Here is a 25,565-nt window from a genome sequence, read left to right on the forward strand (position 1 = left end):
CAGGGCCCGGCCACCACCTGCTCTGACACCAAAGTGGGTCACTGACTCTCAGGGAGAGGGCACAGGGACAGCTCCCCACAGGGCTTCTGCCTGGGCCCCGTGATGGCCATTCTGTCATCTCTGGGCTGGGAGGCCCCGTGGGCTGACTTGTGTTCACCTGCCTCCCTTTCCTCATCCCTCGCCCTCTCTGGAGGGACCCGCTGGTGGGCACAAGCCTATACGGACCACCGGCCCGGGGAGCCGAGCAGGATGCCCCCCAGTTCAGGATGGCCTTTCCGCCTCCCCCACCCCACCTGTCCAGGACTCGCACCCGGCCCCGGGCATCCTGTGAAACACCATCTCCAGGGAGCAGCCCCAGGAGGCCGGGGGTCCGGGCCTGGGGAGGGTCTCCGCTCAGCGGGGAACTGAAAAATCATGTCAGCGCTGGGGCCCTTGTCCCCTGCCTGAAGTTCGGGCCGGCCGCAGCATCCTGCAGGGGACAAGGGAATACTGGGAGGCTGGGGACATGGAGTGCTGGGGTCCCGGGTGGGCTGGGGCCCCGGAGCAGAGGGGTGCCGGCTCAGAGGTCCTGCTGGCCGGGGGCCCGCCCCCACCGCAGGCAGGACGCCGCTGTGTCCCCCGATCTCCCCTCCTCCCCTCCACGGCTCGCCGTTCTTCTGGGCGCCTGATCACGGGGCTCTAACGCCTGGGGTTGAAGCCCGGGACCCTGGACGGGGCGGGGGTGTCTCCGCACAACCAAGGCTCCTTGGCAAGCTTGCCCTGCTGACTCCCTCGGGCCGGGATGGGCTCGCGGGTTCACCTCTGTGGGGCCAGATTTGGATTCGAGACTCTTTTAAGGCGAGGACGGTGGAGACCCCTCCAAAATCAATGTCCTTGCTGGTATGTGTGTTCCCAGAGCCCTGGACGGACAGGGCTTTCCTTTAAGAAGAAAGGCAGCCACGCAGTCCTCCCTCCGCCTCCTCTCGGGGAGCCGGTTCCGTGCGCCTTGTCCTGCCGGTTGTCTCTTTAAATCAGCTCCGCAGTGTGACGGGCGGGCGGGCAGCCGGCCGGCCGGGAAGAACCCCTCCCGCCCCGCCTGCCGCAGGGAGCCGGGCCACCGCGCCGCCGCCATCGGCGCCTCCCCCATCCCCATGGTTACGGCGCCTGCTTCCGACCGACCGACCGTCCCTCGGCCCCGGCTGTCGCCTGTCGCCCGCCCGCCGCCGCCGCCGAGGGAGCAGGCGCCGCGGCCGCGGGCCTTCCTCCCGCGGAGTTCGGGGGAGCCGCCCGCGGAGACTCGCCTTGAAGGTCTGCGCCTCGGCTCCGACTCCTTCTCCCCGAGCGCAGCCCCGCCGCCGCCGCGTCGCCGGCCGCAGCCTTGCAATCTGTTGATAACTCGCCCTGCGGGCTGCCGCCGGGGGAGGGAAGACTGCCCCCCGGACCCCAGGACGCGCCCCATCCCGCCGCCCACCCGAAGCCCAGGACCGTGGCCGCTCCAGCCGTTTTCGCCCAAATAGGTGAGAAGTTGGGCTGCGTTTCCCCGGGGTCGCCGGGGGTCTGCGCGGCAGGTGGGCCCCGGGCAGGGAGGCGGCGGGTCGTGGGGAGGCAAGGTCGGAGCCCCGGCCGCAGCGTCCACGCCCCCAGCTGTTTCCTGGGCTCCAGTGCCAACCAGGGAGGCGATTCCTGCTTTTCCAAATGCAGATTCTGAATAACTTTGGGTCACGCTGAAGGTGTGAGGCCACCAATGAAAGCAGTCTCGGGGGCAGACTCCGGCCGTACGGGTCTGGCCACATCCAGGCAGCAGGAGCTTCCTCCTGCCCGGGGTCTGGCTGTTTGCTGGGAGATTCATTCAAGGTTTATTTGAGTCTCTCGACTTAAGCTGACAGACAGACATGCCACGCGAGTCTTCTGCAGCCTGAGATGGGGCTGAGTGTCTTGTGCTGGGATGAGGAGCGGGGGTGAGATTGTTAGCTACGGAGAGGGATGCTTGTCCTGGGGGCAGTGACCCAGGCCCTGAGGCCCCAGGTCGTCACCAGAACCTCTGCCTACCCCAGACATGCCCTGAGCCAGACTCTGCAACAGGCTGGCTGGGTTGAAAGCAGTGGGGGGGAGGGGGGGCAAACTTCGGGAGGTGCTGCTGCCAGCTGCGCTGGGGTGGGGGCTGCCCTCAAGTGGGGGTGAGGGGGTGGGGGAGTGAGATGCAGGTGGCAGGGAGGACCCGCCCCAACCCTGACCGTGCCGTCTTCCCAGATGGGGGCGGCCTCTCCACTCTCACCCGCCCCATCGCCGGCTCCCGGGCCTCGACCCCGTGGCGACTGTTGGGGACTTTGACCTTCTGGGTGGCCATGGAGGCTGGTGGGGAGAAAGGTGCGACGTAAGCAGCTGGGCCGGCGCCGTCTCCATCCCCGCTGACACTTCGGCAACTTCGCTGTGCTCATGGTGAGTACACGCCCTGGGGTCGGGGCAGGGGGTGGCTGCCGCCCCCGCTACAGGGTCCCAGGCAGGAAAAGCAAAAGCTAGTCACCGGGGGTCAGACTCGGTGGGGGGCACGTGCTCATCCTGCAGCGAGGAGCCGGTGCCGGTGGGGGGCCCCGGCCGGGAGGGGCAGACTGCAGGCCGCCGCTCCGTTGCTCCTCTGCTGGCGGCTCGGTGTGGATCATACTAATTAGTTGCAGGCGAGCTGCAAGGTTGAATCACTGAATCCACGGAGGAGACATGGCCCTGCCCCCACCCAGGCTCGACCTGTGATCTGTGAGGACCTCCCCCGGGCCCGGGCTGGGGTCCCCCCGCCCCTGTAGCCCCAGGCCCCACGTGTGGCCCTCGCATTGCAGCCCTGCCAGCCCCCTTGCCGTCAGAAAGTTGGCTGAGCGGCAGGACGTAGGTGGGCTCCAGCAGAAAGGGGGTGCAGCTGCTGTGGGCAGGGAATGGGGCCATGTGGGGCTCGGCCTGAAGGACTCTGGAGAGGCTGATGCCAAGTAAAATATCGCGTTGTGTGTGGCGGGGGAGGGACAGCAGCTGGGCACGTGCAGAGAATGCCAATGGCCACGGGACAGTGTGGCTGCGGTGGCCACGGCCTGGGCGCCGACAGTGGGTTGGGACTGTGAGCCTGACTCTTCACAAGGGAGGGGACGCGTGAGTCACTTGGTCATTTTCTTCCTGTTCAACCTGAAATGTCCAAACAAGGACAAGGAGGAGCTTTGGCCGAATGTCAGCACTGCCTGGCAGAGCTACCACGAGGCTCAGAGGCTGCGAGCTGCAGCACCTGCCCTCCAGGGTCGGAGGGTGTGTGTCCCAGGCCCAGCCTGGCAGCACCCCCAGCTCTGCGCCCGTTACCCGTTGCCCCACAGGCACCCCCCAACACGGCCAGGGCCTCAGAGTTGGCTGTGCCTGAAGCTTTGCACCCTCAAATTTAGCTCCTCATTTGCAGAATGGATCCTGCCACTGGGTGAACAGAGCTGTCCGGGGTCGGGGGGAGGGGGGGACTGACCCTCAGGGCCCACCCCATGTAGTCCAGGCGTCCCAGTGCCAAGGGGTTGCTCAAGTCCATCCTGTTCCAAGCTGGCCTCTCTAGTACTGTGAGGACAGCTGAGTCGCCCTTGCCGGGAGAGTTTGGGATCTCGGCCGGGAGTTGGGTTTTTATTCCACAAATAACATTCACCCTGGAGAGAGTTCCTGAAAGGAATAGAGGTCGCCCAGCCTAACCTGTGGGGCTGCGGTTCTGCTGGGAGCACTTCCTGCACGTCTGTGAGCCTGCGGTGTAGACACCTGGGCAGGTTCACCCCGCAGCCCCTGGGACGATGGGGAGGAAAGCCAGTGAGGACATCACCGGCCCTGCCCCCGAGGCTGCCACAAGCGGGGCACCTGCTTGGCCCTGGCATCGGTGACACCTGTGGGCGGCCAACCAGCCTCCCTGCTCTGAGTTGAGGACTCCGTGGTCTCCCGGAGGCTGAGACTGGAGCTAAAATTGCCCTGAGCTCCAAGCACCTTCCAGCCGGCTCGCTGGGGTCCGCACCTCCTTCTGAACCTTCTACCTGGTGCCCCAGGCCATAGGATGGGGAATACCCAGCCCTGCCCCTGGTGGGCCGGGGGCTGCAGGTAAAGTCGGGGCCACCCCCGCCGCGGCCCTGCCAGCGGCTCTGTCACAGCAGGTGAACAGGAGCTGGGCCACCCTGGGCTTCTGCGGGTGCTGTGGGGGCTCCAACACAAGCAGCTCCCAAACGCATGAGGCTTTGTGACCCTCGCCCGAGGCTCAGGTGGCAGCGCCCTCCAAGGGAACGAAGAGGCGGGCTGGCTCTGGAATGGGAGTGAAAGTGTCCTTTCTGTGTATGGAGCCTGGCAGCACAGCCTCTGCTCTCTGGCCACCCTGTCACGGGATTAGCTGGGTGACAGCACTGGCCTGTGCGGTGCGGCCTCCTCACCCAGCATCCCCGCAGCCCGCATAGCCTCAAGCGGCGCTGGGAGGGCGAGGTCACCGGTCCCCTGCTCACTGACGCTGCGGCTCCCGCACCACAAAGACCCTCCAGGCGACTTCACTCCACGTGGCCCAGGCCCAGGAGGCAGCCGGAGCAGCAGAGCCCCCACTCGCTGAGTCCGGGGATGACGTCGTGTGTCAGGATGACCTTGGCCACGTCCTGCAGGGTGAGAGGCCCAGCCTGCCCCAAAGGCTGATGCTCAGGACAGCCCTGGTCCACACAGAAGGACCCACATCCGAACAAGCAAGGATGGACTCAAACCCCTGGGAGACCAGGGCTGGACGCAGGGTGGAGACCGGCGGCCTGGTGCCAAGGGTCAGTGGGGAGGCGGGGGCCCGGCCGGTGGGACCAGGGCCAGGGCTGGGAGGGGCTCCCGCAGCAACCTGCCCGCCACCTGCCCATGACACCCCCTGTTGCTTCTGAGGTTCAGTGATTTCCTCCAGTTCGCTGCTTTTTATTCAGGCCAGCATTTAAATGCCTAAAAACTTATAAAACCTGCCTTCATTTCACAGCAGAGAGGTTGTCGCCCACCTAACGCTTTCCCCTTAGTGTTGACGGTTTTAGGCAAGTAACCCCCCGTCTGGAAGGAAACTCCGTGCTGTCTCTCCCTGTCCTTTCTCCGAAGTTCTTCATAATCCGACAGCCCACACAGCCTCAAAAGAAGACGGCAACAAACCACGTGAATGTCCAATTAGGGTAATTTGTGCTCCGAATAAACAAATTACTTATCTTTGCATCCGCCTCTCCCCCGGGACGTCCTCACACAAGGTTGGCGGATCCATCGGAAGGAATCAACATGAAAAAGCAGACAGGGACCGCAGGCTCACCGAGATCCGTCTCAGTCGAGCCCAGGAGAAGGGCCAGGCCTGCCCCCTCCAGCCGCCCACAGGCCGGGCCTGGCCGCCTCGCCACGCGGGGGGACGCCGCGCCCGGGCGCACCTCGGCCCGGACCGGAGGAGCTGCTTTGCCGGGTCTGATCGGACCATCGACGGCCGGCCTGACCGCTTCTCTCCTTTCTTCTTATCTCTCTTAACATCCTGATCTGTTTGCAGAACATCCCAGAAAGGATAGGTCCGACTAAAACAGAGAAAGGGGACATGCCCGCAGACCAGCGGGGACGGCGGCCGCTCCCTGGGACAGCACCTTGTGGCGCGAGGCCTCGCGGCTCCAGGGGAGACCAGGCTGGCTTTCCCCGGAGAAGGAGACCCGCCTTTGCCGCGGCTCCTACAGCATCTCTGCCCACCGCCTGCAGGCACAGAAGGAGCTGAACCTGGGCTCTGGCCCCACAGGGGGCGGCTGGCCTGGAGCCTCGTCCCCTGGACGGCTGGTGGTGGCCTTTGCCTCCCCTTCCCCGGGTGGCCTCTCTGACCGCTCACCTGCCTTTCTGCCCCGCGGCCCATGCTCCATCCACCGCCACTGGTTCCCAAGGCTCTGCCAGCCCCCAAGCCTCCGAGGGCCGGTCCAGAGGCGCCCGTCCGACACCGTCTGACCACACGTGGGCTGTAGCGGGGTGTTGCCTGTGGAACACTTGCCAAGCAAATTCTTCCAAGAGGAACTTGAACATGTGTGAACTTTAAAATATAAAATATATCTCCCTTTTGTGTTACCTACTTTGAATTTTAAATGTCACCTCTAAAAATGTAGACGGCAATGTTGATAACTCGTTTGGAGAAAGAAAAAAATGACAGACCAAGTGGGATCGAATCTCTGTTCTCCTAAAACAGATATTGTGGGTGCATCTGCTCGGGGTTCAGAGACACCCCCCCCCCGTGAAGCCTCGGAGCAGGGCTCTGGATGAGAAGGAAGGGGCCCCTAAGGTGGGCAACCTCCGGGCCGTTCGGACGCCGGCCGGGCGTCATCCTTGGACGCGTCTCCAAGAAGTTCTCCTGCTACTGGAAAACCGTTCTGATTCTTTCTCGGCTTGACATCAAGGTTTGCGAACAAAAACTGGCCCATGGCTGCGTCTGGAGGTGAGCTTGCCGCCGAGTTTCCCGGCCACTGCTCCTGCTTCCCGGTCCCAGGCCAGATGAGCGGGTGGCCCTGGGACCCAGCACTTCTGGCTTTACCCGGCCCCTCCCCAGAGAAGAGTCCCAGGTCTGACCTCAGTCCCGCCATCCACCAAGGCAACCGCTCCAGAATTCAAGGTACGAGAGTGCCCAGGGCAGGCAGGACGCCAGCGGGAGCCAGGCACCCCCGGGGCAACAAGGGCTGTGGTTTCGGGCCCCGCCCCCTCCGTGTTCCTATAAAGCAGCCCTTCTCCCCCAGGAGACCGTGCTCGCTTGGCACAGAGGCCCATCCTCACCCAGGCGGAGGCTCCTGGTTGCAGGATGAGCGCCGTGGACTCCGCTGCTGTGGTGTCAGACCAGCGGGCCAGGCCGGGCCTGCCGAGATCTGACCACAGACCCTCCCCGAGCCCGGCCTTCCGGGCCAGCTGGAGCGGGCGGGAGCTCCAGGTCTCCCTTGGGGCCGCTGCAGCCTCTGTGTCCCGGTCACCTTGAGGCTGGTGTCTCTGGGCCGTCTCTCCTCCTGAGCTCGTGGTTTTGTGGAACTTGGGCTGTGTGCACCGCGTGCGTCCTTCTAAAACCCTGTGGGTCCAGCTGGGAGCCGTGTGTTCTGTGCCACCCACAGCTGCCTGAAGATGCCCTGGCCCGTGGACGGTCAGAGCTGATGCAGGAGGGCAGCCGTGGTGTTCGGCCTGTCGTGTCCCAAGTGGCGTGCGCCCCTCCCTGGCCATCTGCTTATGCGGGGACAGGGCGTGACTTCTGGCTTCACTTGTCAACCGGGCCTCTGGGCAGCAGACACGGAGGGACCCTCTCGGCATCAAGTCACTCAGAGCCTTTTCCCAGGTGACTGGATCCTATCCACTGTGGTCACAACTGCGGAGACCGCCTCACCAAAGTCCCTGCGCCGGGGCAAAGTCGGGGAGCAGAGCCCTGGCCGGGCCCTGGGTGGCTCCCCTGAGCACCTGCCCTGACCCACTGACGGGGAGTGTCCATCACAAGAGAAGCGGCTTGGGCCCAGACACGCTGGCTTCCTGCCTCCCGCCGCCAATGGGCCAAGGCCCTCTGGGCTCGCCTCTCTGCTCCTGGCCTGACTCTGTCCTGGAGGAGCCACCAGCCACCTCCTGCTGCCCTCACTGCCCAGGAAGTGCCCATGGCACGTCGGGTCTGCCCTTGGCCTGGGCAGGTGCGTCAGCCGTGGACACCGCTGTGGTCTGGGGGAAGAGGGCCAGCATGGCGGCAGCCCCCCAGCCCTGACCCCAGCCCTGTCACAGCTGGGGCAGCCCAGGGCGTCTCACAGCGGATGCCGGTCAGCCGTCTGCAGGCCCAGCCTCCAGCCTGCCCTCCCAGAGCCCAGCATGCCCCTGGGGCCAGGGGAGCAGAGCAGGGGATCCAGAGCAAGGTCACCCTGATCTGGGCAGTGGAGGCAGAGCGCCCACCCCGGGGGGGCGGGGTCCGTCCCCTGGAGCGGCCGTAGCAAAGCCCACAGAGCAGGCAGTTTCCTCCTCACGCGCCTGGAGGCTGCACGTCAGGGTCCAGGTGCCCGCAGGTTGGTTTCAGCCGCGGCCCTGCCCCTGGTGTGTAGACGGCCCCTCCCCCGGCACTCGGTGGCCTCCCTCTGGGCGAGGGCTGCTGTCCCCCTCTCACGGGGACGCCAGTCCTTCTGGGTCAGGGACATCCGTCTATCTTCTCTAACCTGAGCTGTGACCTTAAATGCCCATCCCCCATGACTGTGGGGCAGCTCGGCCCCTAGCAGGGTCCTCGCCATATGAAACGTGCAGAAGGGGCTGATGCGGCAGAGGGTCAGGGGTCAGAGGTGGATGCCACCGGGTCCTGCCTCCCAGCCTCCAGCGCCTGCACAGCAGAGGAGGATCTGGCCCCTCGGAGTCTTCCTCCAGCCCTGGGCGCACCTGGGAGGGTGCCTGGAGGGATGTGTCTGGAGGGGGTACCTGGACGGGTATACCTGGAAGGGGCACCTGGTGGGGGGTGTGCCTGGCGTGGGCGCCTGGCTGGGTACACCAACTCTCCTGTAGGCACATGTCCCTGCTACGTGTCCCGTCCTTGCCCTGAGAAGGCAGCTCCGAGGCAGCGCCCTCCTGGCCTGCGTTTGGGTGGCCTGGCCGCTGAAGCCGAGCACCCAACACAGTGGGGCTCACCTCCCTTGCAGACAAAGGAAAAGGCCGACCTCCCTCAGCTCCGGCCGTGCAGCAAGGGGCATCCTGCCCTCGGTTTTACATCCTCGCAGGGGAAATCTGTGTCCTTTGAGCTCTGACCTTCGCCCCGTCGCCTGGGCTGGGGGACACAGTGCAGGGGGAGCCCCGGGGTTCTCAGTGGCTGTTCTTTCTTCACTGACCTGAGTCAACTCCGGGCGGACTTGCTGAAACTTGACAGAAAGCCCTCCTGGCAGACACTCAGGGCTGCATTTCGGTGGGTGTGAGGCTTAGAGGGGGGTTGCAGTACGTCTGAGCTGCTGCCTCCTGGGGGCAGGTTTATGCCATCAGACACATGCATTGGATAGAAACGGGTGCCCGGAGCCCTGTCACCTCCGGGAGGCTGGGGCCAGGGCTGGGCTCTGCAGAAATGCTGCCCTCTGAGAGCTGGTAGTCAGAGCACCACAAAGATGCCCTCGGCTGGGGGGCCCGATGGGTGGCCCACGAGGCCCCTGCGGGGAGCGCTCCCAGGGGCCTTGCCCCCCCAGGCACGCTGCCTACTTCTGCTGAAACCTCCACTCACTCAGGAAACGCCTCCAGCGACGCGCAGGGCAGAAGCGGGACCTGGGAGGACCCTGGCAGCGCTGCCACCCAGGTCGCGTCCCGGCTTCTTGGGTCGCATGGTCTGCTCTCTGTCCTTTCCAGGATTTGAGGACCGTCCTCTCCCTGCCCCAGCCCCCCGGGGAGTTCCTGCACCCCGTGGTGTACGCCTGCACGGCCGTCATGCTGCTATGTGTGCTGGCCTCTGCTGTCACCTACATCGTCCACCAGAGGTAAGGCCCGCTGCCCCTTCGCCGTCAGCTGCAAGCCCCCCAGTGCCACCTCCGCCCTCACGTAGCAAGGAGGCCCTGGAAGGCACTTCACAGGTGGCCAGCCAGCTGGAGCCTGCCTGGTGCCCCAGGGGGCCTGGCAGCGGCTGCGGATGACCCAGTGCTGGGGGACAGCCGTGCCTTCCATCCCGGGTGCCCCTGTTCTGATGAAGTCAGGTGACACGCGTTCTTCCTCCAACGGCACCATGTCAGCTCAGGCACCCTGCCGGCCACATCGGTGGGAAGTTAGGGCAGCTGGCAGAGCCCTTCAGGCAGCTTTGCCCTCGGCCTTTCATCCCGAGGGGAGTCTGGCTGGTTTCCTCCTGGGCTGCGGTCCTGGCCGCCTCTGCACCAAGTGACGGCCTCACATGAAGACGCCCCGGGACATGCGGGGAGGGTCCTGGCCGCCACCTGCGTCAAGTCCATAATCAAAGTCACGGGTAGCCCCTCGGCTGTGGCCGTGCCGGCTTCGCCCAGAAAGGCCGGTTCCTGACCCGACACCTCTGTTCCCGCAGCGCCATCCGGATCAGCCAGAAAGGCCGGCACGCGCTCCTGAACTTCTGCTTCCACGCGGCACTGACCTTCTCCGTGTTCGCCGGCGGCATCAACCGCACCAAGTACCCCATCCTGTGCCAGGCGGTGAGTGCTGTCGGGCTGCGTGTCACTCCAAAGTCCAGTGTTCACCAGCTTTCCCACCAGAGGGGATGCGGTGATGATTAGCTTGGCTTCGAAGTAGTGCTCGGGCGTTTGTCCTGGTGCCTCTCGTGTCAGGGACATTTAGGCATCTGGTGTGTCTGGAGCAGCTCTTCCCTGTGTGAATCTGACTGCTTTGCTCGGGTATGATCGTGTCACGTCATTTATTTTCCAACTGGACAAGCTTTCTCCAAGGCCCACGGTGGGGTGTTGACTAGATGCTCATGTCCAGCCGGCGGGCTCGGGCAGAGCAGGATGTGGCGCCCTTCCTGCAGGGACCAGTGGGGCGGGACACCAGGGAGGTTGCTGATCCAGGAGGGCAAGCTCTGTTGCTGGCGGGTCCCCAGGAATTCCCAGCCTCGGAAGACCCCCAGGGACACGGCAGCACTCGCTCTGGGGTGGAGGGGGGCTTTGACCCTCTGGAGCGTGGAGAGAAGTCACAGAAGGACCTCCAGCTCCACAGCCCTGCCCGACCTTCCATGAAGGGCAGAGCAGGAGCTACCCTGGTCCTGATGGCACTCAGAAGAGGCCCTTCTGTCAACTGTGAGTCGAGGACAGGTGCCTTTGCAGCTGGACACCAAGTGGACACTGGGTCGGGGCGGCCCACAGCCCGCAGGGCATCCTGCTCCTCTGCTGGGACACCATCTGCCTGGACCACGTGGAGGGAGCATCTCACTGTCCACTAGGATGTCATAGGCTCCCTTACAGCCTTGGTTGAGTGAGTTCAACAAGAGTTTGTTCTAGCTACGGGGCTGCTGAGCCTAATTATCTGACACCTACTGACCTCAGTGGCCGTCTGTCCACACAAAATGACGTGTCCGCCGGCACAGATGGCAGCGGCTGGCAACTCATCTGGGTACCAGTGGGCAAGAGGCTGTTGCTGCAGGGGTGCCTCGGGGAAGAATTGGGCTGTGAGTCCTGGCCTCACACCCTCCCACCTGCAGGCAAGGGGCAGGCCGTGAGACAGGACCCAGGGGCCGGCAGCCCAGCCTTCCCAGTCCTCCACACAGCAAAGACGTCGCTTTTCTGCGAATCCATGTCAGGGCCAGCTGTCCCATCTTGGGAAGCCGATTCTGCCACCTGTTCCTGGGCCCCAGCAGAAAAGTCACCAGCACATCCCTGAAAAGCATGCTGAGAGGCAGACACGCTTCTGTAAGCCTCTTGATAGTGTGGAAACACCCACCGGAAGAGCCCTGAGAAATCCAATTTACCGTCCACCCGCGACCACCTGCGGAGGCCCGGAGCCGTCTGGAAGCAGTGAAATGGACTGTGATCTTCATGTCCACACTTTGCCTCCAGCGATCCACCTGCTGAGACCCTGCGGTGAAGCCAGCACCAGGCTCCTCCGAGCCTCAGCCAATCACGGCCCTGTGGCCTGGGAGCCCCCCATTGCACACACAGCTGGGCTCTGTCCCCAAGTCTGCCAGCCCAGACGGGGGCTCCAGGAGGCCAGGTGTCCTCGTGGTGACCAAGGCCCGACTGGTCCAGCCAGTTGGACCCCCGAAGTGTGGGGTGGGAAAGGGCAGGCCTGGGGTCTAGAGGGGCAGGGTCTGCAGAAGCCCCCTCGGTGTGAGACACACCCCGTCCGCCCGCAGTGATAGCCTCAGGCCCCAGCAGAGGAGCAGCCCCAGCTCCGAGTCAGCACCAGCCTGGCCAGAGACTGCGTTTCTGGAAGGAAGCGGGGGCGTCCCTCACCCACCTGCAGACATGGGGGGCGGCAGCCATAGCGCCCCTTGGGAGGGGCCCACTGGGCGCAGGCTGAACGCCACCCACGGAGAGTGGCGGGAGCCAAGAGCAGGTGCAGACCGCTGCTGGGGCGGGGTGGCCCCAGGCATGGGGACCTCAGGAGCCCTCAGGGGCCTTCTCCCAGTGCCTGCCCACTTGCAGACACAAAGAGGGGTCCGTTCCTACCTCCAAGGGTGAGCCAGGCCCGCCCACCACTCGTTGGAGGAGGGGGAGCCCAGGAGGCAGCCCAGAGCCAGGGTGGCGCCCGGGCATTTGGTCAGACGTCTTCCGGGGCGTGTCTGTGAAGGTGCTTCTGCCTGAGATGAGCATCTGAACCGTGGGCTCAGGAAAGCAGGACACTTCCCAACGCGGGCCTGGACAGAGCAGGATCTGAGTAAGAGACAGCCCTGGACGCCAGACCCTGCCCTTGCCCTCAGGCTCTGACGGAAACCACCACGGCCACACTGCCCGCTGCAGATGTGGGGCCTCTCAGCCTCCGTGATTACATGAGCCAATTCGTTAGAGTAAGTGTGGTTCTGCCCCGGTCAGCAGCCAGGCCTGTGGCCACTGCGACACCAGAACAAGCCACAGCTCAGCACCGCCCAGGGCTGGACGCAGCCAGGCTCCTGCAGCCAGCTCTCCCCATCCAAGCATCATTCAGCATCACAGGGAAATGATACACGAGCGAGGTCCAGAGCCCCCGATGGCTGGAGAGAACAGCGGTTGTTATGGCAATGGAGCGGTGACCGTGAGCCGTTGAAGGGCTGCGTGACATCATGAACACAGTGGCCACCCTGGGCCCAGCACGAGCCCCGTGCGTCAGCTCCGGCCTTGCATCCAGAAGCGTGGGCTGCAGCCAGGATGGCGGGGGAGGCTGCTGGGAGCCACGGTGATGACCCTGTGACCTCTCCACGTGTCCAGCCCAGAGCTGGCGACAGACCAATCCACAAACCTGCACAGTCTGGGCGACGCTCAGAGCAGAGGCCCGGGGGAGGGTGACTGCACCCGCCTCCCCTCCGGCCGTGGGTCAGCTCCTGGGCCCCAGGATAGGGCTCCCCCCGAGGGCTCACCTCTGACGGTTTCTCTTTATGAATGGTGGCAGCCCCTCTGCCGTCCCCTGAAAAGGAGGTCAGACAGTCCCTCAGTGGAGGGCTGGGCCTTCACGGTCCCCTTTCCTCCTTTTTCTGGCACAGGGACTCCCGGCCCCTCCCTTTCCAGCGTCTGCTCCTCTGGGCCAGGCTGGGGTGAGGCCGTGAGCTCGAGGCCACCAGCACACACGGCCTGTCACATGGCCCAGGCCAGGCCACACATAAGGCTGGACCGTCCGCCTGCAGGGGGCCGTCGGAACCTGTAAACACAGCCCGAGGATGCTCCCTCCCACTCATGAAACTCGCCAGTTTTTCCGGCGCTTTCTCCCAAGTAAAAGCTGCACTCTGGGTTCGATGCATCACTAGACCGGCTGGATGGTGCCTTCATTCAGAGAATCGCTGTATTCCTCAAATGTTCCAGTCCTTTCCAGTTACAGCCGTGTTTCACTTGTCATTGCGAGTGTCGGTCGGGTCGTTGCCTGGAGACGCCAGGGTGGAGAAGGCAGAAGAGCTGAGGCAGGGCCGCTGGCCATGGGCGGGCCCCTCACCTCCGGGCCCCACAGCACTTTACCTCGTCCCAGGGCCCCACACGGCGCCCTGAGCGACCCCGAGGGGCCGAGCCGCCCGCCCCGACCACAAGGCCCGGGTGCTCCACTCGGCCCGCGCCCCGTGCTGTGGGCCGCCCTCCCTGCCCTGCAGGAGAGCGGAGCGACCGGTCCTCGCAGCCCATGGTGGCCCTGGAGCTCAGAGGCCCCTGTGAGGCGTGGGGACTGCCCTCCTGCCAGACTCACTGTCGCTTCTGAGCTGCCTTCTGAGGATGCAAAGGAGGAGGGGCCGGGACCCGGGGGAGGGAGCGGGGGAGGGAGCGGGGGAGGGCTGGGACCTGGGGGCGGGGCGTGGTGGTCGGCTGACTGGCTCTCCCCCCAGGTGGGCATCCTGCTGCACTATGCCACACTGTCCACCATGCTGTGGATCGGAGTGACCGCCCGGAGCATCTACAAGCAGGTGACCAAGAAGGCCCCACTGTGCCCGGGGGCAGACCAGCCGCCGGAGCCCAAGCAGCCCCTGCTCAGGTACTGAGCGCCTGCCCGGCCGCCTCCACCCCCGGCCCTGGCCCTCCCCGGGGTCTCGGCAACCTGGCCGCAAGGAAACGTGAGGGGTGGCCTGGGACAGGGTGGGGCGCCGGGGCTGGGGGGAAGCCCGGGAACAGGGCGCAGGTGTGGGGAAGGGCAGCCCGCGGCTCCCAGGGGCTGAGCGACGGGTCTGCATTGATCTGTATGCTGGGTGCACCCTCCGGGGCTGCCGGGTGGCGGCTGGGAGACCCCTCCCTGCCCCGCGTGGGTGTGCGTGGAGCCGGCTCCGCGGGGGTTTTTCGTGGTCTCAGTGAGCTGAGAGGGGAACTTGTTCTCTAGGCGACCACAAGGCCTGGGCACGGATTTGCAAGGGGCCCTGTCCCAGCCAGTCAGCCTCTTCCTTCCCGGGCCAGGAGGGTTCCAGGAGGACCGGGTGGGAGCCCCAGACTCCAGGCTCTGAGCCAGGGACCCTAGGGGAGCCTGTGGGCGATCTCAGCTTCTTTAAATAAGGACACGCCTGCCCCTGTCACCAAGCAGCCGAACTCACACAGTTTTGCTGGGCTCTGCCGTTCACTTTTCTGAGCCAAGACTGAATCCAAATCAGCCATTGGCAAGAGCCAGGCTCAGAGGGGCCTGGTGGCCCTGAACCTGGGCACCGCCTGCCCAGAGCCGCCCGAACTGCCCCCTGAGCTCGGCGAGCAAGAGCCTTGACCACTTGCCGCTGTCGGCTCGTGCAGGCCCCCATCTTGGCCAGAGGCTGCCCTGGCCTGGGGCCGGGGGGTGGGGGGGCGGGGGGCTGGACGTCTGGGAGACCTTTGTCTGGGGTCCCTGAGACGGCCTCACGCAGTTGTCCCCGTGAAGTTGTGGCCTGTGGGTGGGCCGCGCACACCAGCCCCTCAAACAGGCTCCGGCCTCAGATCTGAAGGGTGGCCGGTCCGGCCTCAGCGAGCCCGCAGCCTGGAAGACGTGAGCTCAGGCAGACGCACAGCTCGCTGGTTGTTCAAGCGAGTAGCGTGACCCCGGCAGAAGCGGCTGACACTGGCGTGCAGATGAGCGACCAGGGGGTGGCGCTCGGCCGTGGCTGGGGCGGGGGGTGGGGGTATCCCATCCTCTCCCCGCTCCTGCCGGGGAGGCCCCAGGCCCCCCGGGTTCAAAAACCACCCTCAGAATGGTCTGGAACTGACTGGCGCGTTGCCTGCTGTGTGGGGGGATGCGGTGGAGCCGAGTCATGCTGGGCTTTTCTCCGATGGCCTCCGTGTGCACGGAACCTGGCCGGGCCCCAGCCGCCCCGTCACAGCTTCGGGAAACCGGCGGCTCCTCCCGGTGCTGCCTGGAGACCACTGCCACTCCTCCCTCGGGGTCCCCTTCCTTTGGTACAAGAAGCCTTGACACCGGGCGACTTCCACCAAGGGCCGTGGCCCAGGAGCTCCCTGGGCGCTGGCACGCCCGTCACACCCCCTCTCGGCAGGTGCGAATGTGGGACATCGGCTTCGGGCTCTGTCTCGGGCCTGCCCCCCGCTGCTCTCCCACCCCGGCTGGTGGCGAACACGATGGGCCTGAGACGTCCCTGGGGGACCAGAGGCTGACTGCGGGGGCCCCAAAGCCTGGGAGACTCGGTCAGGGGATTTCAAAGCCAGGTTTCCTCACCGTAAACTGGGAAAGAAAGAATTCTTAAATGTGCTGAAACACGAGTTCCCGTGCAACTCAGCAGATTAAGAATCCAACTAGTATCCATCGGGACACAGGTTTGATCCCTGGCCTCGCTCAGTGGGTTAAGGATCCGGTGTTGCCGTGAGCTGTGGTGTAGGTCACAGACGTGGCTCAGATCCAGCATTGCTGTGGCTCTGGTGTAGGCCAGTGGCTACAGCTCTGATTAGACCCCTAGCCTGGGAACCCCCATATGCTGCAGGAGCGACCCTAGAAAAGGCAAAAAGACCCCCCCCAAAATAAATAAATAAATAATTAAAAAATTTTTTAAAAAAAGACAAGGAAAAAAAATAGCAAAGCTGAAGTGGGAGACCTCAATGCAGGAGTCAGAAACCCGAGGACGCGTGGTCATTGTCTGGCAAACAATTACTGGCCACACCCTAGAGGGCAGCATGCGTGGAACTGGGGACAGACGGGAGATGTGCGTCCCTGGGGGGGTGGAGGTGGGGGTGGCTTGCTGTCTCCTAGGGACATTTCATCCTGGGGACTTGTGCCTCTTTCCAGTGGACACGGCCTCGTGTCCTCCCAGAAGCAGATGCCACAATGGGGTGAAAGGCACCAGATGTGGGCCACGAAGCTGCCAGCCCAGGTCCCCAGTGGCAGAGGCCGGCTCCAGCCTGTGCACCTCGACCCCTCCAGGAGGGCCGGTGGGCCTGGGCCAGCGTGGACAACGGCTGTGTTTGCTGATGGAGCCCGTGCTGAGCCGTAATAAGTGGGCAGGGATCCTGGCAGGCGTCCGACCGCACCCCAGGCCACGCACAGCTGAACCTGACCAGCTCTGCCGGGGGCTCTGCAGGAGGCTCTGGTCTCTCCATCTCAGAACGAGGCTGTGAGAGCCTCTTCCCACCTTAGAATCCAGACTCCTGGGCTTTCCTGTCCTTTAAATGCTGAGACCCTTTGCACCTGCCAGGCGCTGGCTGTCCTTTGCTTCATCCCAGCGCCCACGTGCCCTGGGCAGGGCCTCGCCCTGTAATTCCACTTCCGCTCACAATTCTGTCATTTCCACCCGGGATGGCACATTTTTGAGTAGTGTATGCCAAGTTAGGTTTCTGTTTTCTCTCTCTCCTTTTTTTTTTTTTTTTTTTGTCTTTTTGCCTTTTTTAGGGCCGCTCCTATGGCACATGGAGGTTCCCAGGCTAGGGGTCTAATCAGAGCTGCAGCCACGGGCCTATGCCAGAGCCACAGCTCATGGCAACGCTGGATCCTTAACCCACTGAGCAAGGCCAGGGATCGAACCCGCAACCTCATGGTTCCTGGTCGGATTCGTTAACCACTGAGCCACGACGGGAACGCCTAGGTTTCTGCTCTTGATGTGACAAATTACTGCCAAATTAAAACAACACAGAGATCAGAAGTCCAAAGTCGGCCTCCCTGCTGTGGGCAGGGCTGGCCCTTCTGGGGGCACCAGCACGGGATCCTTTTCTGCGCTTTTTCCACCTTCCAGAGGAAGGCTTGTGGCCCTGCCAGCTCTGGGGTTACGACCTCACTGGCAAGGCTGTGGGGCTGGAGTGGCTGTGACCCGGTGAGGAGGGCTCCTGGCCACTGGCCAGCCTGGCTGCTGCAGGAGGGTCGGTGTCCAGCATGTCCACAGGGCTGAGCGCCCAGCCCTGAGCCGAGGTGCCGGCGACAGCCTCCAGTGCCCTCTGCTGACCGAGCCGGCCCTGCACCCAGGCCCTGAACTTGGCCGCTGGCCACAGCAGGTGTGGACTTGGAGCTATAACTGCTCAGGAAAAGGCCGGATGAAGCTCCCCGCCGAGGGGGAGGTGCCCACTGGCTGGAGGGGGCCTGGCCAGAGGTGACAGGGAGGCCTTGCAGGACTGGGGGGCGCGGCCTGGCCCAGGCTGCTGCTTCAAGGGCCTCCGGGAGGCAGTGGGCCAGGTGGGCCAGGACTGTCCACTGGCCTGGAGACCCGTCCAGCCCTGGGAAGCACTGGGGAAGGAAGAGGTGTCGGGGTGACTACGGTGGGGTCTCCAGGCAGGTTGTCCCCTGGGACTGTGACCCTTCTCCATCTTCCCTGACACCAGAGGAGAGACCACCCAGGGGCCGCTGCTGCGAGGTTTTGCGGGGGCTCCCCTGGGCCCTGGGGCCGGGCGGGGGGCTGCAGGCTTGAGCAAGGGGCCCTTCCACGCCTATCACATGGCTCAGGGATGCCCTCTGATGCCACGCGCTAAAGGGGCCTCCTAACTGTACCGGGATTTCTGTCCGTGGAGCCCTGTTAGCGGCGGGAGCAGGGCCGCGGCATCACAGGGCGGGGAGACCAGCAGGCCGGTCCCCCAGGCACGTGCTCCCCTGGGGAGGCTTCCTCAACTGCGTGACGCAGGCGGGGACGGTCCCTGTGGTTTTATCTGGCTTGGCCCGCGCCACGCTGCACTGGCTGAGCTGGAATCACCACGGCTGTGCGAGGCCTGCAGACACTGCTCGGTTCCCTCCAGCAGCACCACGTCCGTGGGACCAGCCCCGTGCATTTGGCCCGTGGGTGGCCCCTCACTCGGGCCTTAGGCCACACTGGCCTGGCTCCTTGGCCAGCTTCCTTCCCTTTTCCTTCTGCTCTGGCCTGGCCACGTGGGTCGCGCACTCACATCTGCAGCCCCGGCAAAGGCCCTGGGGGCTCAGGGCCTGCCCCCCTGTGGAGAGTGGCCACGGAAACAGATGAACCTGCTGCACTGGCAGCTGTGTGAAGGGGGCTGGCGGCGGGGGGCAAGACCCCCCCTTCACGGAGAACATGCAGGTGACAGGTGTGCATGGAGCAAAACAGAAGGTGGGGGCGAGTCTGGAGCCGCAGCAGGAGGGCCCTGGGGTCTGGGCAGAGGAGGAGAAGGGAGGCCCCAGGCAGGAGGCGGCAGGCAGGCATCCGAGGGCTGAGCCTGGAGGGGCTGCAGGCAGGGGACGGGAGGCGCCCGGTCACCCATCACCGGTTGTCATTGGACTGAAAGTGCTGCCCCAGCGGGCTTGGGTTTGCTGTTTCCCGTCTCCCCGACTCTTGCCTTCTCTGAGGAGCCCGGCCTCGCCCCTGGAGGGGGCCTGGTGGCGAGACCCCTCACTGGCCCAGGCGGCGGAGCCGGGCATCCTGTCAGCGGTCAGCATCCCTTCCAGGACCGCAGTGTCCTGAGCTGTGGCTTCACAGTACATCCTGCAGTTGAACAATGTGGCCCTCTGCCTTTTTCCAAGACGGCTTTAGCTGCTCTGGGCCCTCTACATTTTCTCATAAATTTTAGAATAAACCTTTCGGCTTATAAAAAAGAACCTGCAGAGTTCCCATTGTGGCTCAGCGGGTGAGGCCCCGACGGAGTCTCCTTGAGGATGTGGGCTCCGTTCTGGGTCTCACTCAGTGGGCCAGGGACCCAGCATTGCCTGTGGCTGTGGCGAAGGCTGGCAGCTGCAGCTCCCATTCAGCCCCTGGCCCAGGAACTCCATATGCCACAGGTGCGGCTGTAAAAAGGAAAAAAAAGAATTTGCTGGGCCTCTGCTCTGGTGTCGTCATAAACAGCATTTTTATTTTCCAATGGTTTCCTGCTCATGTACAAACTGTAAGTGATTTTTGTGGAATAACCTTGCAACCTTCTACATTCACTTGGTCGTCCAAGCTGTCTCACTGTAGATTCCACAGCATCTTCAGGTAACCAGCAAACACAATCGTCCTCTCTTCGTTTCCACTGGTGCGTTGACGTCTTTCATGGGGCCAGGATGTCCAGGACAGTGCTTGGTGGGACGGGATGGGGCCGGGGGAACCCGTCTGACTCCTGATATTGGGGACGTTCAACATCTCCTCAAGCATGACACTGGCTACTGGTTTTCATGGCTGCTTCCCAGCAGGTTGAGAAGACTCTGTGCCCGGTTTGCTGAGATTGTTTTGATGATGCCACATATGGAATTTTCTCAAATGCTTTTGCTACATCAATCAAACCGTCACATGATGTCCCCTTGTGTTTCTGCAAAGAACTGCATTGATCAGCGTTTAGGAAGAACAAGCTAACTTTGTTTTTGTTTGTTTGTTTGTTTTTTATGAGGTTTAAAATTGAAAGTTTTTTATTATGCAATGAATTTATTACATGTGTAGTTGTACAATGATCATCACAATCCAATTTTATAGGATTTCCAGCCCTCAACCCCAGCGCATCTCCCCACCCCCCGAACGGTCTCCTTTGGAAACCAGAAGTTTTTCAATGTCTGTGAGTCAGTTTCTGTTCTGAAAAGAAGTTCAGTCTGTCCTTTTTTCAGATTCCAAGTGTCAGTGAAAGCATTTGATGTTGGTGTCTCATTGTATGGCGGTCTTCACTTAGCATGATAATTTCTAGGTCCATCCATGTTGCTAAAAATGCCGGTATTTTCATTCCTTTTGATGGCCGAGTAATATTCCATTGTGTATGTGGACCACCTCTTCTGGATCCACTCCTCTGTCGATGGACATTTAGGTGGTTTCCATGTCTCGGCTACTGCAGATAGTGCTGCAATGAACATCGGAGTCCATGTGTCTTTGAGAACAAGCTCACTTTGCGTTTCTGTGATATTTCTTACTTGTCCCAGACGTTTTCTCCTCTTCACTAGGTCCTACATTTCATCAGCTGACGTGATGGCAGAGATGTTTGTGTCTGTGTGCATGAGGGCCATTGTTTGCTAGTAACTTTTCTAAGCGTCTCTGTCTGGATTTAGTGCTGGCCTCTTAGGCTGCGTCAGGTGGTGGCCCCTTCTCCTTCATTTTCTGCAAGAGCTGATGGCAGATTTGGTCCTTCCCTCTGTGGACATGTGACACTCAAGGGCCTGGTGTTTTCTCTGGGGGATGTTTGTGGTTATTAGAGTCAGTCTTTTTACTAGAAAGAGGGTATATTCAGATTTTCTAACACTTCTTGTTTCTGTCTTGGTAATTTGTTTTTTTCTCAAGTAATTTCCTCATTTCATCCAAGTTGCTGAATAGTTAGCCTACTATTGTCTAGAATATGCCCTTATCTTTCAGTGTCCATGGGGGGGCAACACTGACCCCTCTTTCTTGACGCAGTTTGTATTCTCTTTACCTCTGATCAATCTGGCTGGGAGGGCATAGTCTTGCTGGGGTTTTTTTGTTTTTTTTTTTCAGGAAATCAATTTTGGCATGATAATTTTCACTATTTTCTGTTTTCTTTTTTTGTTTCTTTCTGCTCTGATTTCTGTCCTCCCTTTCCTCCTGGTTACTTTGTGTTTTCTTCCTTGTCAACATGGACTCTTTGGTCCCTGAACTTTAAACCTTTCTTTTTCCCTCATAAAAGTATTCATAGCTATGAATGTACCTCTAAGCCCTGCTTTAGCTGCATCCCAGAAATAATTATGCCGTACTTTCTTTCTCATCCTTGTTAAAATACTTTCTAAATTCCCTTGTGATTTCTTCTTTGATTCATGAATTTTTTAGAAGTATGTCATTTCATTTTCCAAATATTTGTGGTTTTCTTAGTTATTGCTATTAAATTCTAAGTTAATCTCATCATGATCAGAGAATATACTCTGTAATTTCAATCATTTTAAACTTATTGAGACTCTTTTATGGAGCATCACATTGTCTGTGATGTTGGATATATCATGCACATTTGAAAAGAATGAATGCTGTGCAATTATTGGGTATGATGTTCTAAAAAGAGCAATTAAGAAAACGTGATTACTATTATTATTCAAATCTTTTTCTTTACTGATTTTTTTTTAACCTACTTGTTCTAGCAATTGCTAATAGAGGGGAATTCAAATTACCAACTATGATTTTGGAATTGTTTTTTCTCCTTTTAACTTTGCCCACTTTTGCCTGACATATTTTGAGTCCTCCCTATGGTGCCCACTGTGAACTAACATTATTATACAATGTCCCTCTTTCTTCTCTTAAAATTTACTGTCCAGTATTGATGCTGCCATTCTGGCTTTCTTGGGCTTAGTTAGTGTGGATAGCTTTTCCATCCATTCACTTTCAACTTCTCTGTGCCTTTTTATTTTAAATGTTTCCTTCTGTTGCAGACAGTACATAGCTGGGTCTTGCTTTCTTGCTATTGTTAATTAATTCTAATGATCTCTGCCTTTGAATTGGAGTGCCCAGTGGGATGAGCACATCTGCCTGAAGGGGGCCTGGGCAGCTGACCACAGTGTCCATTGCAGTTCTGTCCCCTGTGGAAGCACGCAGCCCCCTCCTACTATGACCACTTCCACTCAGGGGCTTCATATTGTTCTTGTTCTTTCTGCCGCATGAGCCAGAGCATAAGATGCCCCCAGACTCGTGTGCTGGGCCTGGCCAGGTCACCTCTGCATGGACGTGGCAGCTATGGGAGAGGACCTGGGGAACAGAGGGGGAAGGGGAGATGGGATGTTGGGGTTGGGGGGGGTGTGGGGGAACATGGGGGTATGGAGGTGGGGGTGTGGGAGGTGTGGGGATGTTCAGATGGGGGTGGGGACATGGGGGATGTGGGGAGGCCGAGTCAGGCTGGGCCGGTGCCACCCGGACAGCTGCTTGGCCAGGGAAGGCGAGGGGGTGGCTGCCCAGGACACAGGTGGTTCCGAGGCAGTGAGAAGCCCCTCCCACAGGTTCTACCTCGTCAGTGGAGGGGCTCCGTTCATCATCTGTGGTGTCACAGCTGCCACGAACATCAGGAACTACGGGATGGAGAACGAGGCCTCTGCATAGTGAGTACCAGTGCCGGGTGGGTGGAGGGTAGGCTGGGCTGCCACCCTGCGTGGACCCGGCCGTGCATGGGAGCCAAGACACACCTCTGGACCACCCCCACCCCATGGGCACCCGGCCCCTCTGAGCCCCTCCCTCTCAGCACCCCACACCTAGCTCTGTCACCTTCAGTGTCGCCCACATGCCCAAAGCTCCCCTGGCCTCCAAAGCAGGCCTCCCCAGAGGGTGGGGCGTGCCTCTGCTCAGTGGCCCTGCCCGCCCGCTGCTGCCTGACCCTGACCTCAGTGGGGTGGAGAGGGCCTGGGGGAGGGGGGCAGCACTGGGCTCTCCCCACAGCATCCCTCCTGCACTTCACAGGGTAGCCTCCGGGGAGCGGGGGGCAGCCCAGCACCTGCGCTCACATGCACGTAGTGCCAGGCCCAGGTTGCAGCATAGCCCCCAGCAGCCCCTATGACGCTGGAGCCCCTGGCACTCCTCCCTCAGTCACCCCGGGAGGACAAAGCCCTGTTCTTTCTGGGCCCCACCCCTTCCTGGGCTCAGCCCTGAGGATGCTGCTGAAGGTGAGAGGAGAGGCAGCCGCCCGAGAAAACACTAGCAGAAAAGCAAGACCGAAAGAGGCTCGAAACCCAGGCCACACCCCCGTGCCCCCAGGCTGCTGTCCCCGCCAGCTCTGCGACCACAGGGTGGGCGGGCCAGGTCCCGAGTTTGTGTGGTTCCTCATCACACAATGGCACTCCCAATAGAAAATGTCCTTGTCCCCAGAAGCTCAGGGACACAGTGACCCCTGGTCTGACCAGGTCCTCTGCCCTCTGTGAGCCCTCGCTGACGCGCTGTCCCCTCACAGCTGCTGGATGGCCTGGGAGCCCAGCCTGGGCGCCTTCTATGGGCCGGCAGCTTTCATCGCCCTGGTCACCTGCGTGTACTTCCTTGGCACCTACATCCAGCTGCGGCGCCACCCGGAGCGCAGGTACGAGCTTAGGGAGCGGACGGAGGAGCAGCAGCGGCTGGCGGGGCCGGAGGACGGCCAGGGCCCTGGGGCCCCGCCAGGGACCCCCGCCCGCGATGCCCTGGCTGCCTCGCTGCTGCAGAACGAGCACTCATTCAAGGCCCAGCTGCGGGCCGCCGCCTTCACGCTGTTCCTGTTTGTGGCCACGTGGACCTTCGGGGCGCTGGCCGTGTCTCAGGGCCACTTCCTGGACATGATCTTCAGCTGCCTGTACGGCGCCTTCTGCGTGACTCTGGGGCTCTTCATACTCATCCACCACTGCGCCAAGCGGGATGACGTGTGGCATTGCTGGTGGTCCTGCTGTCCCTCCCGTGGGGACCCCCATGCCACGAAGCTCGGCGCCTGCCCTGCGCTTGATGCCAACGGGGATGCGCTGGGCCATACGGCCTGCCTGCAGGACTCGCCATGTCCTGGCAAGGCGCTGGGCTTCGGCCACCCACCAGCCAGCCACTGCAAGATGACCAACCTGCAGGCCAGCCAAAGCCATGTCAGCTGCCTGTCGCCGGCCACGCCCTGCTGCGCCAAGATGCACTGTGAGCAGCTGATGGAGGACGCGGCCCACGTCCACGTGCACGAGGAGGATGCCTTTGGGCATGACCCGCACCTGCACAGGTGCCTCCAGGGCAGGACTAAGCCTCCGTACTTCAGCCGACCCCGGGCGGCTGCGGCTGAGCAGGAGTGCGCCTTCCACATCCCGTCCAGCCTGGACGGCAGCCCCCGCAGCTCGCGTACGGACAGCCCCCCCAGCTCGCTCGAGGGCCCTGCAGGGCCACACCCACTGGCCTGCTGTGCCCAGGGCGACCCCTTCCCCCTGGTTAGCCAGCCCGAGGCTGCCGACGCCAGCCCCGTGCTCTACAGCTGCCCCCCGCGGCCAGGCAGGGAGGCGGCCCACGGCCCCGGCCACTTCCAGATGCTCCGGAGGACACAGTCCCTGCCCTTCGGAGGCCCCGGCCAGAACGGGTTGGTCAAGGGCGACCTGCGGGACGCCACACCCTACGGCTCTGACAGCACGGGCAATATCCGCACGGGGCCCTGGAGGAACGAGACCACAGTGTAGCAGGCAGGGCTCTGCCACCTTCGCCCACGTGGCCTGGGCGCACTTCAGAGCAGAGCCCGGCCCTCTGCCACACGACCAAGCCTGGTGGTGCCCCCCACTGACCCTTTGGTTGGCACGACCCCAGCAGGAAGACGCTTTGGGCCACGTCTGCCTCCACGAACCCCGAGCCAGACAAGGTGTCCCCGTGCAGAGTCCCTGCTTTCTGTCCCACGGTGCCCAGCCCCCAGGCAGCCCAGGGACAGATGGGGCAGGGGTTCTAGCAGGACCTACCCCTGGCGCCCAGTGTGCCTCCCTGCCACCCCACCTGCTGGTGACCAGCCCAGTCACCGCAGGAGGCACCACCCACATTCCTAGAGTTTCGCGTTTGTGCTGTCAGGTCTGGTTCCTGGGGGTGGGCAGCCTGCCAGTCAGTCCAGAGCACGCTGGGCAGTGGCTCTAGGCCCCTCCATGGCCGCAGGAGCTCGCGTCGGCACCTCCGCCCAGTGACGTCCCCACCTCGGCCCGTCCTGAGTGCAGGCCCAGCGCCCCCAGGCCTGAGAGCACCATGGACGCTAAGGTCACAAGGACGGAGGGGCCGCCGGTGACCCGAGGTTTTCCAGGGAGCCAGTGGGCCTCCGAGGGGCCCGTGCCTTTGGAAACACCCAAATGTCCTTTAATGTAGACTCGACTTCCGTCCAGTGCCACCAGGGCTGGCTCCCACCTCCTACCGTGGCCGTTCGGGACAATAAAGTTCCTGCCCCAGAAAGAGAGGGTCTATGAGCAGTTCCATGAACATCTGGGCACAAAGCTGGGCCTCAGAGAACCGTGATCCTTCTGTGACCGCAAGGGGCACATCCCACAGGAGGGCGTCACGGGTCCCCACGGAGACAGAAGCCCCGACGCCCAGGGGGGTGCGGGTGTGAGCCCTGCGGCCGTTCCTGCCTCCTCCCCGCCCCCAGGTCTGGACACATGTGCAGACAGATGCTACACACACACACACGCACACGTGACATGTGCCCACACGCACACAGTACCCCAACACACACACAAGCTCACACGTGTGCAGCGTGCACAGCATACCTCACTCGCGCTGCCCTGCACGCCTGTGCTGCACACGCCCGCACACTCAGGAGGCTGCT

At 62.2% G+C, this 25,565-nt stretch overlaps 1 protein-coding gene across 3 annotated transcripts; it reads left to right on the top strand.

Annotated features, from left to right (window-relative positions):
• Positions 1–1,132: 1,132 nt before the first annotated feature.
• On the top strand, positions 1,133–25,192 carry ADGRA1 (adhesion G protein-coupled receptor A1). 3 transcript variants are annotated; one of them, XM_021073912.2, is made up of 7 exons: positions 1,133–1,496; positions 2,230–2,418; positions 9,307–9,434; positions 9,986–10,109; positions 13,904–14,049; positions 22,288–22,386; positions 23,229–25,192. In XM_021073912.2, the coding sequence occupies exons 2-7, from the start codon at positions 2,416–2,418 to the stop codon at positions 24,445–24,447; spliced, it is 1,719 nt and encodes a 572-aa protein (XP_020929571.1). In that variant the 5' UTR covers positions 1,133–1,496; positions 2,230–2,415; the 3' UTR covers positions 24,448–25,192. The 3 variants fall into 3 exon arrangements, with proteins under 3 accessions (XP_020929571.1, XP_084853792.1, XP_084853793.1); XM_084997666.1 differs by lacking the exon at positions 1,133–1,496 and adding an exon at positions 1,798–1,937; XM_084997667.1 differs by lacking the exon at positions 1,133–1,496 and adding an exon at positions 1,812–1,833.
• Positions 25,193–25,565: the final 373 nt, after the last annotated feature.

Source organism: Sus scrofa, chromosome 14 (genome assembly GCF_054392235.1).
Source record: "Sus scrofa isolate SSC_HxYL_T2T_F1_AM1 chromosome 14, Sscrofa_HxYL_maternal_Yorkshire_Landrace_v2.0, whole genome shotgun sequence".
Lineage (NCBI taxonomy): Eukaryota > Metazoa > Chordata > Mammalia > Artiodactyla > Suidae > Sus > Sus scrofa.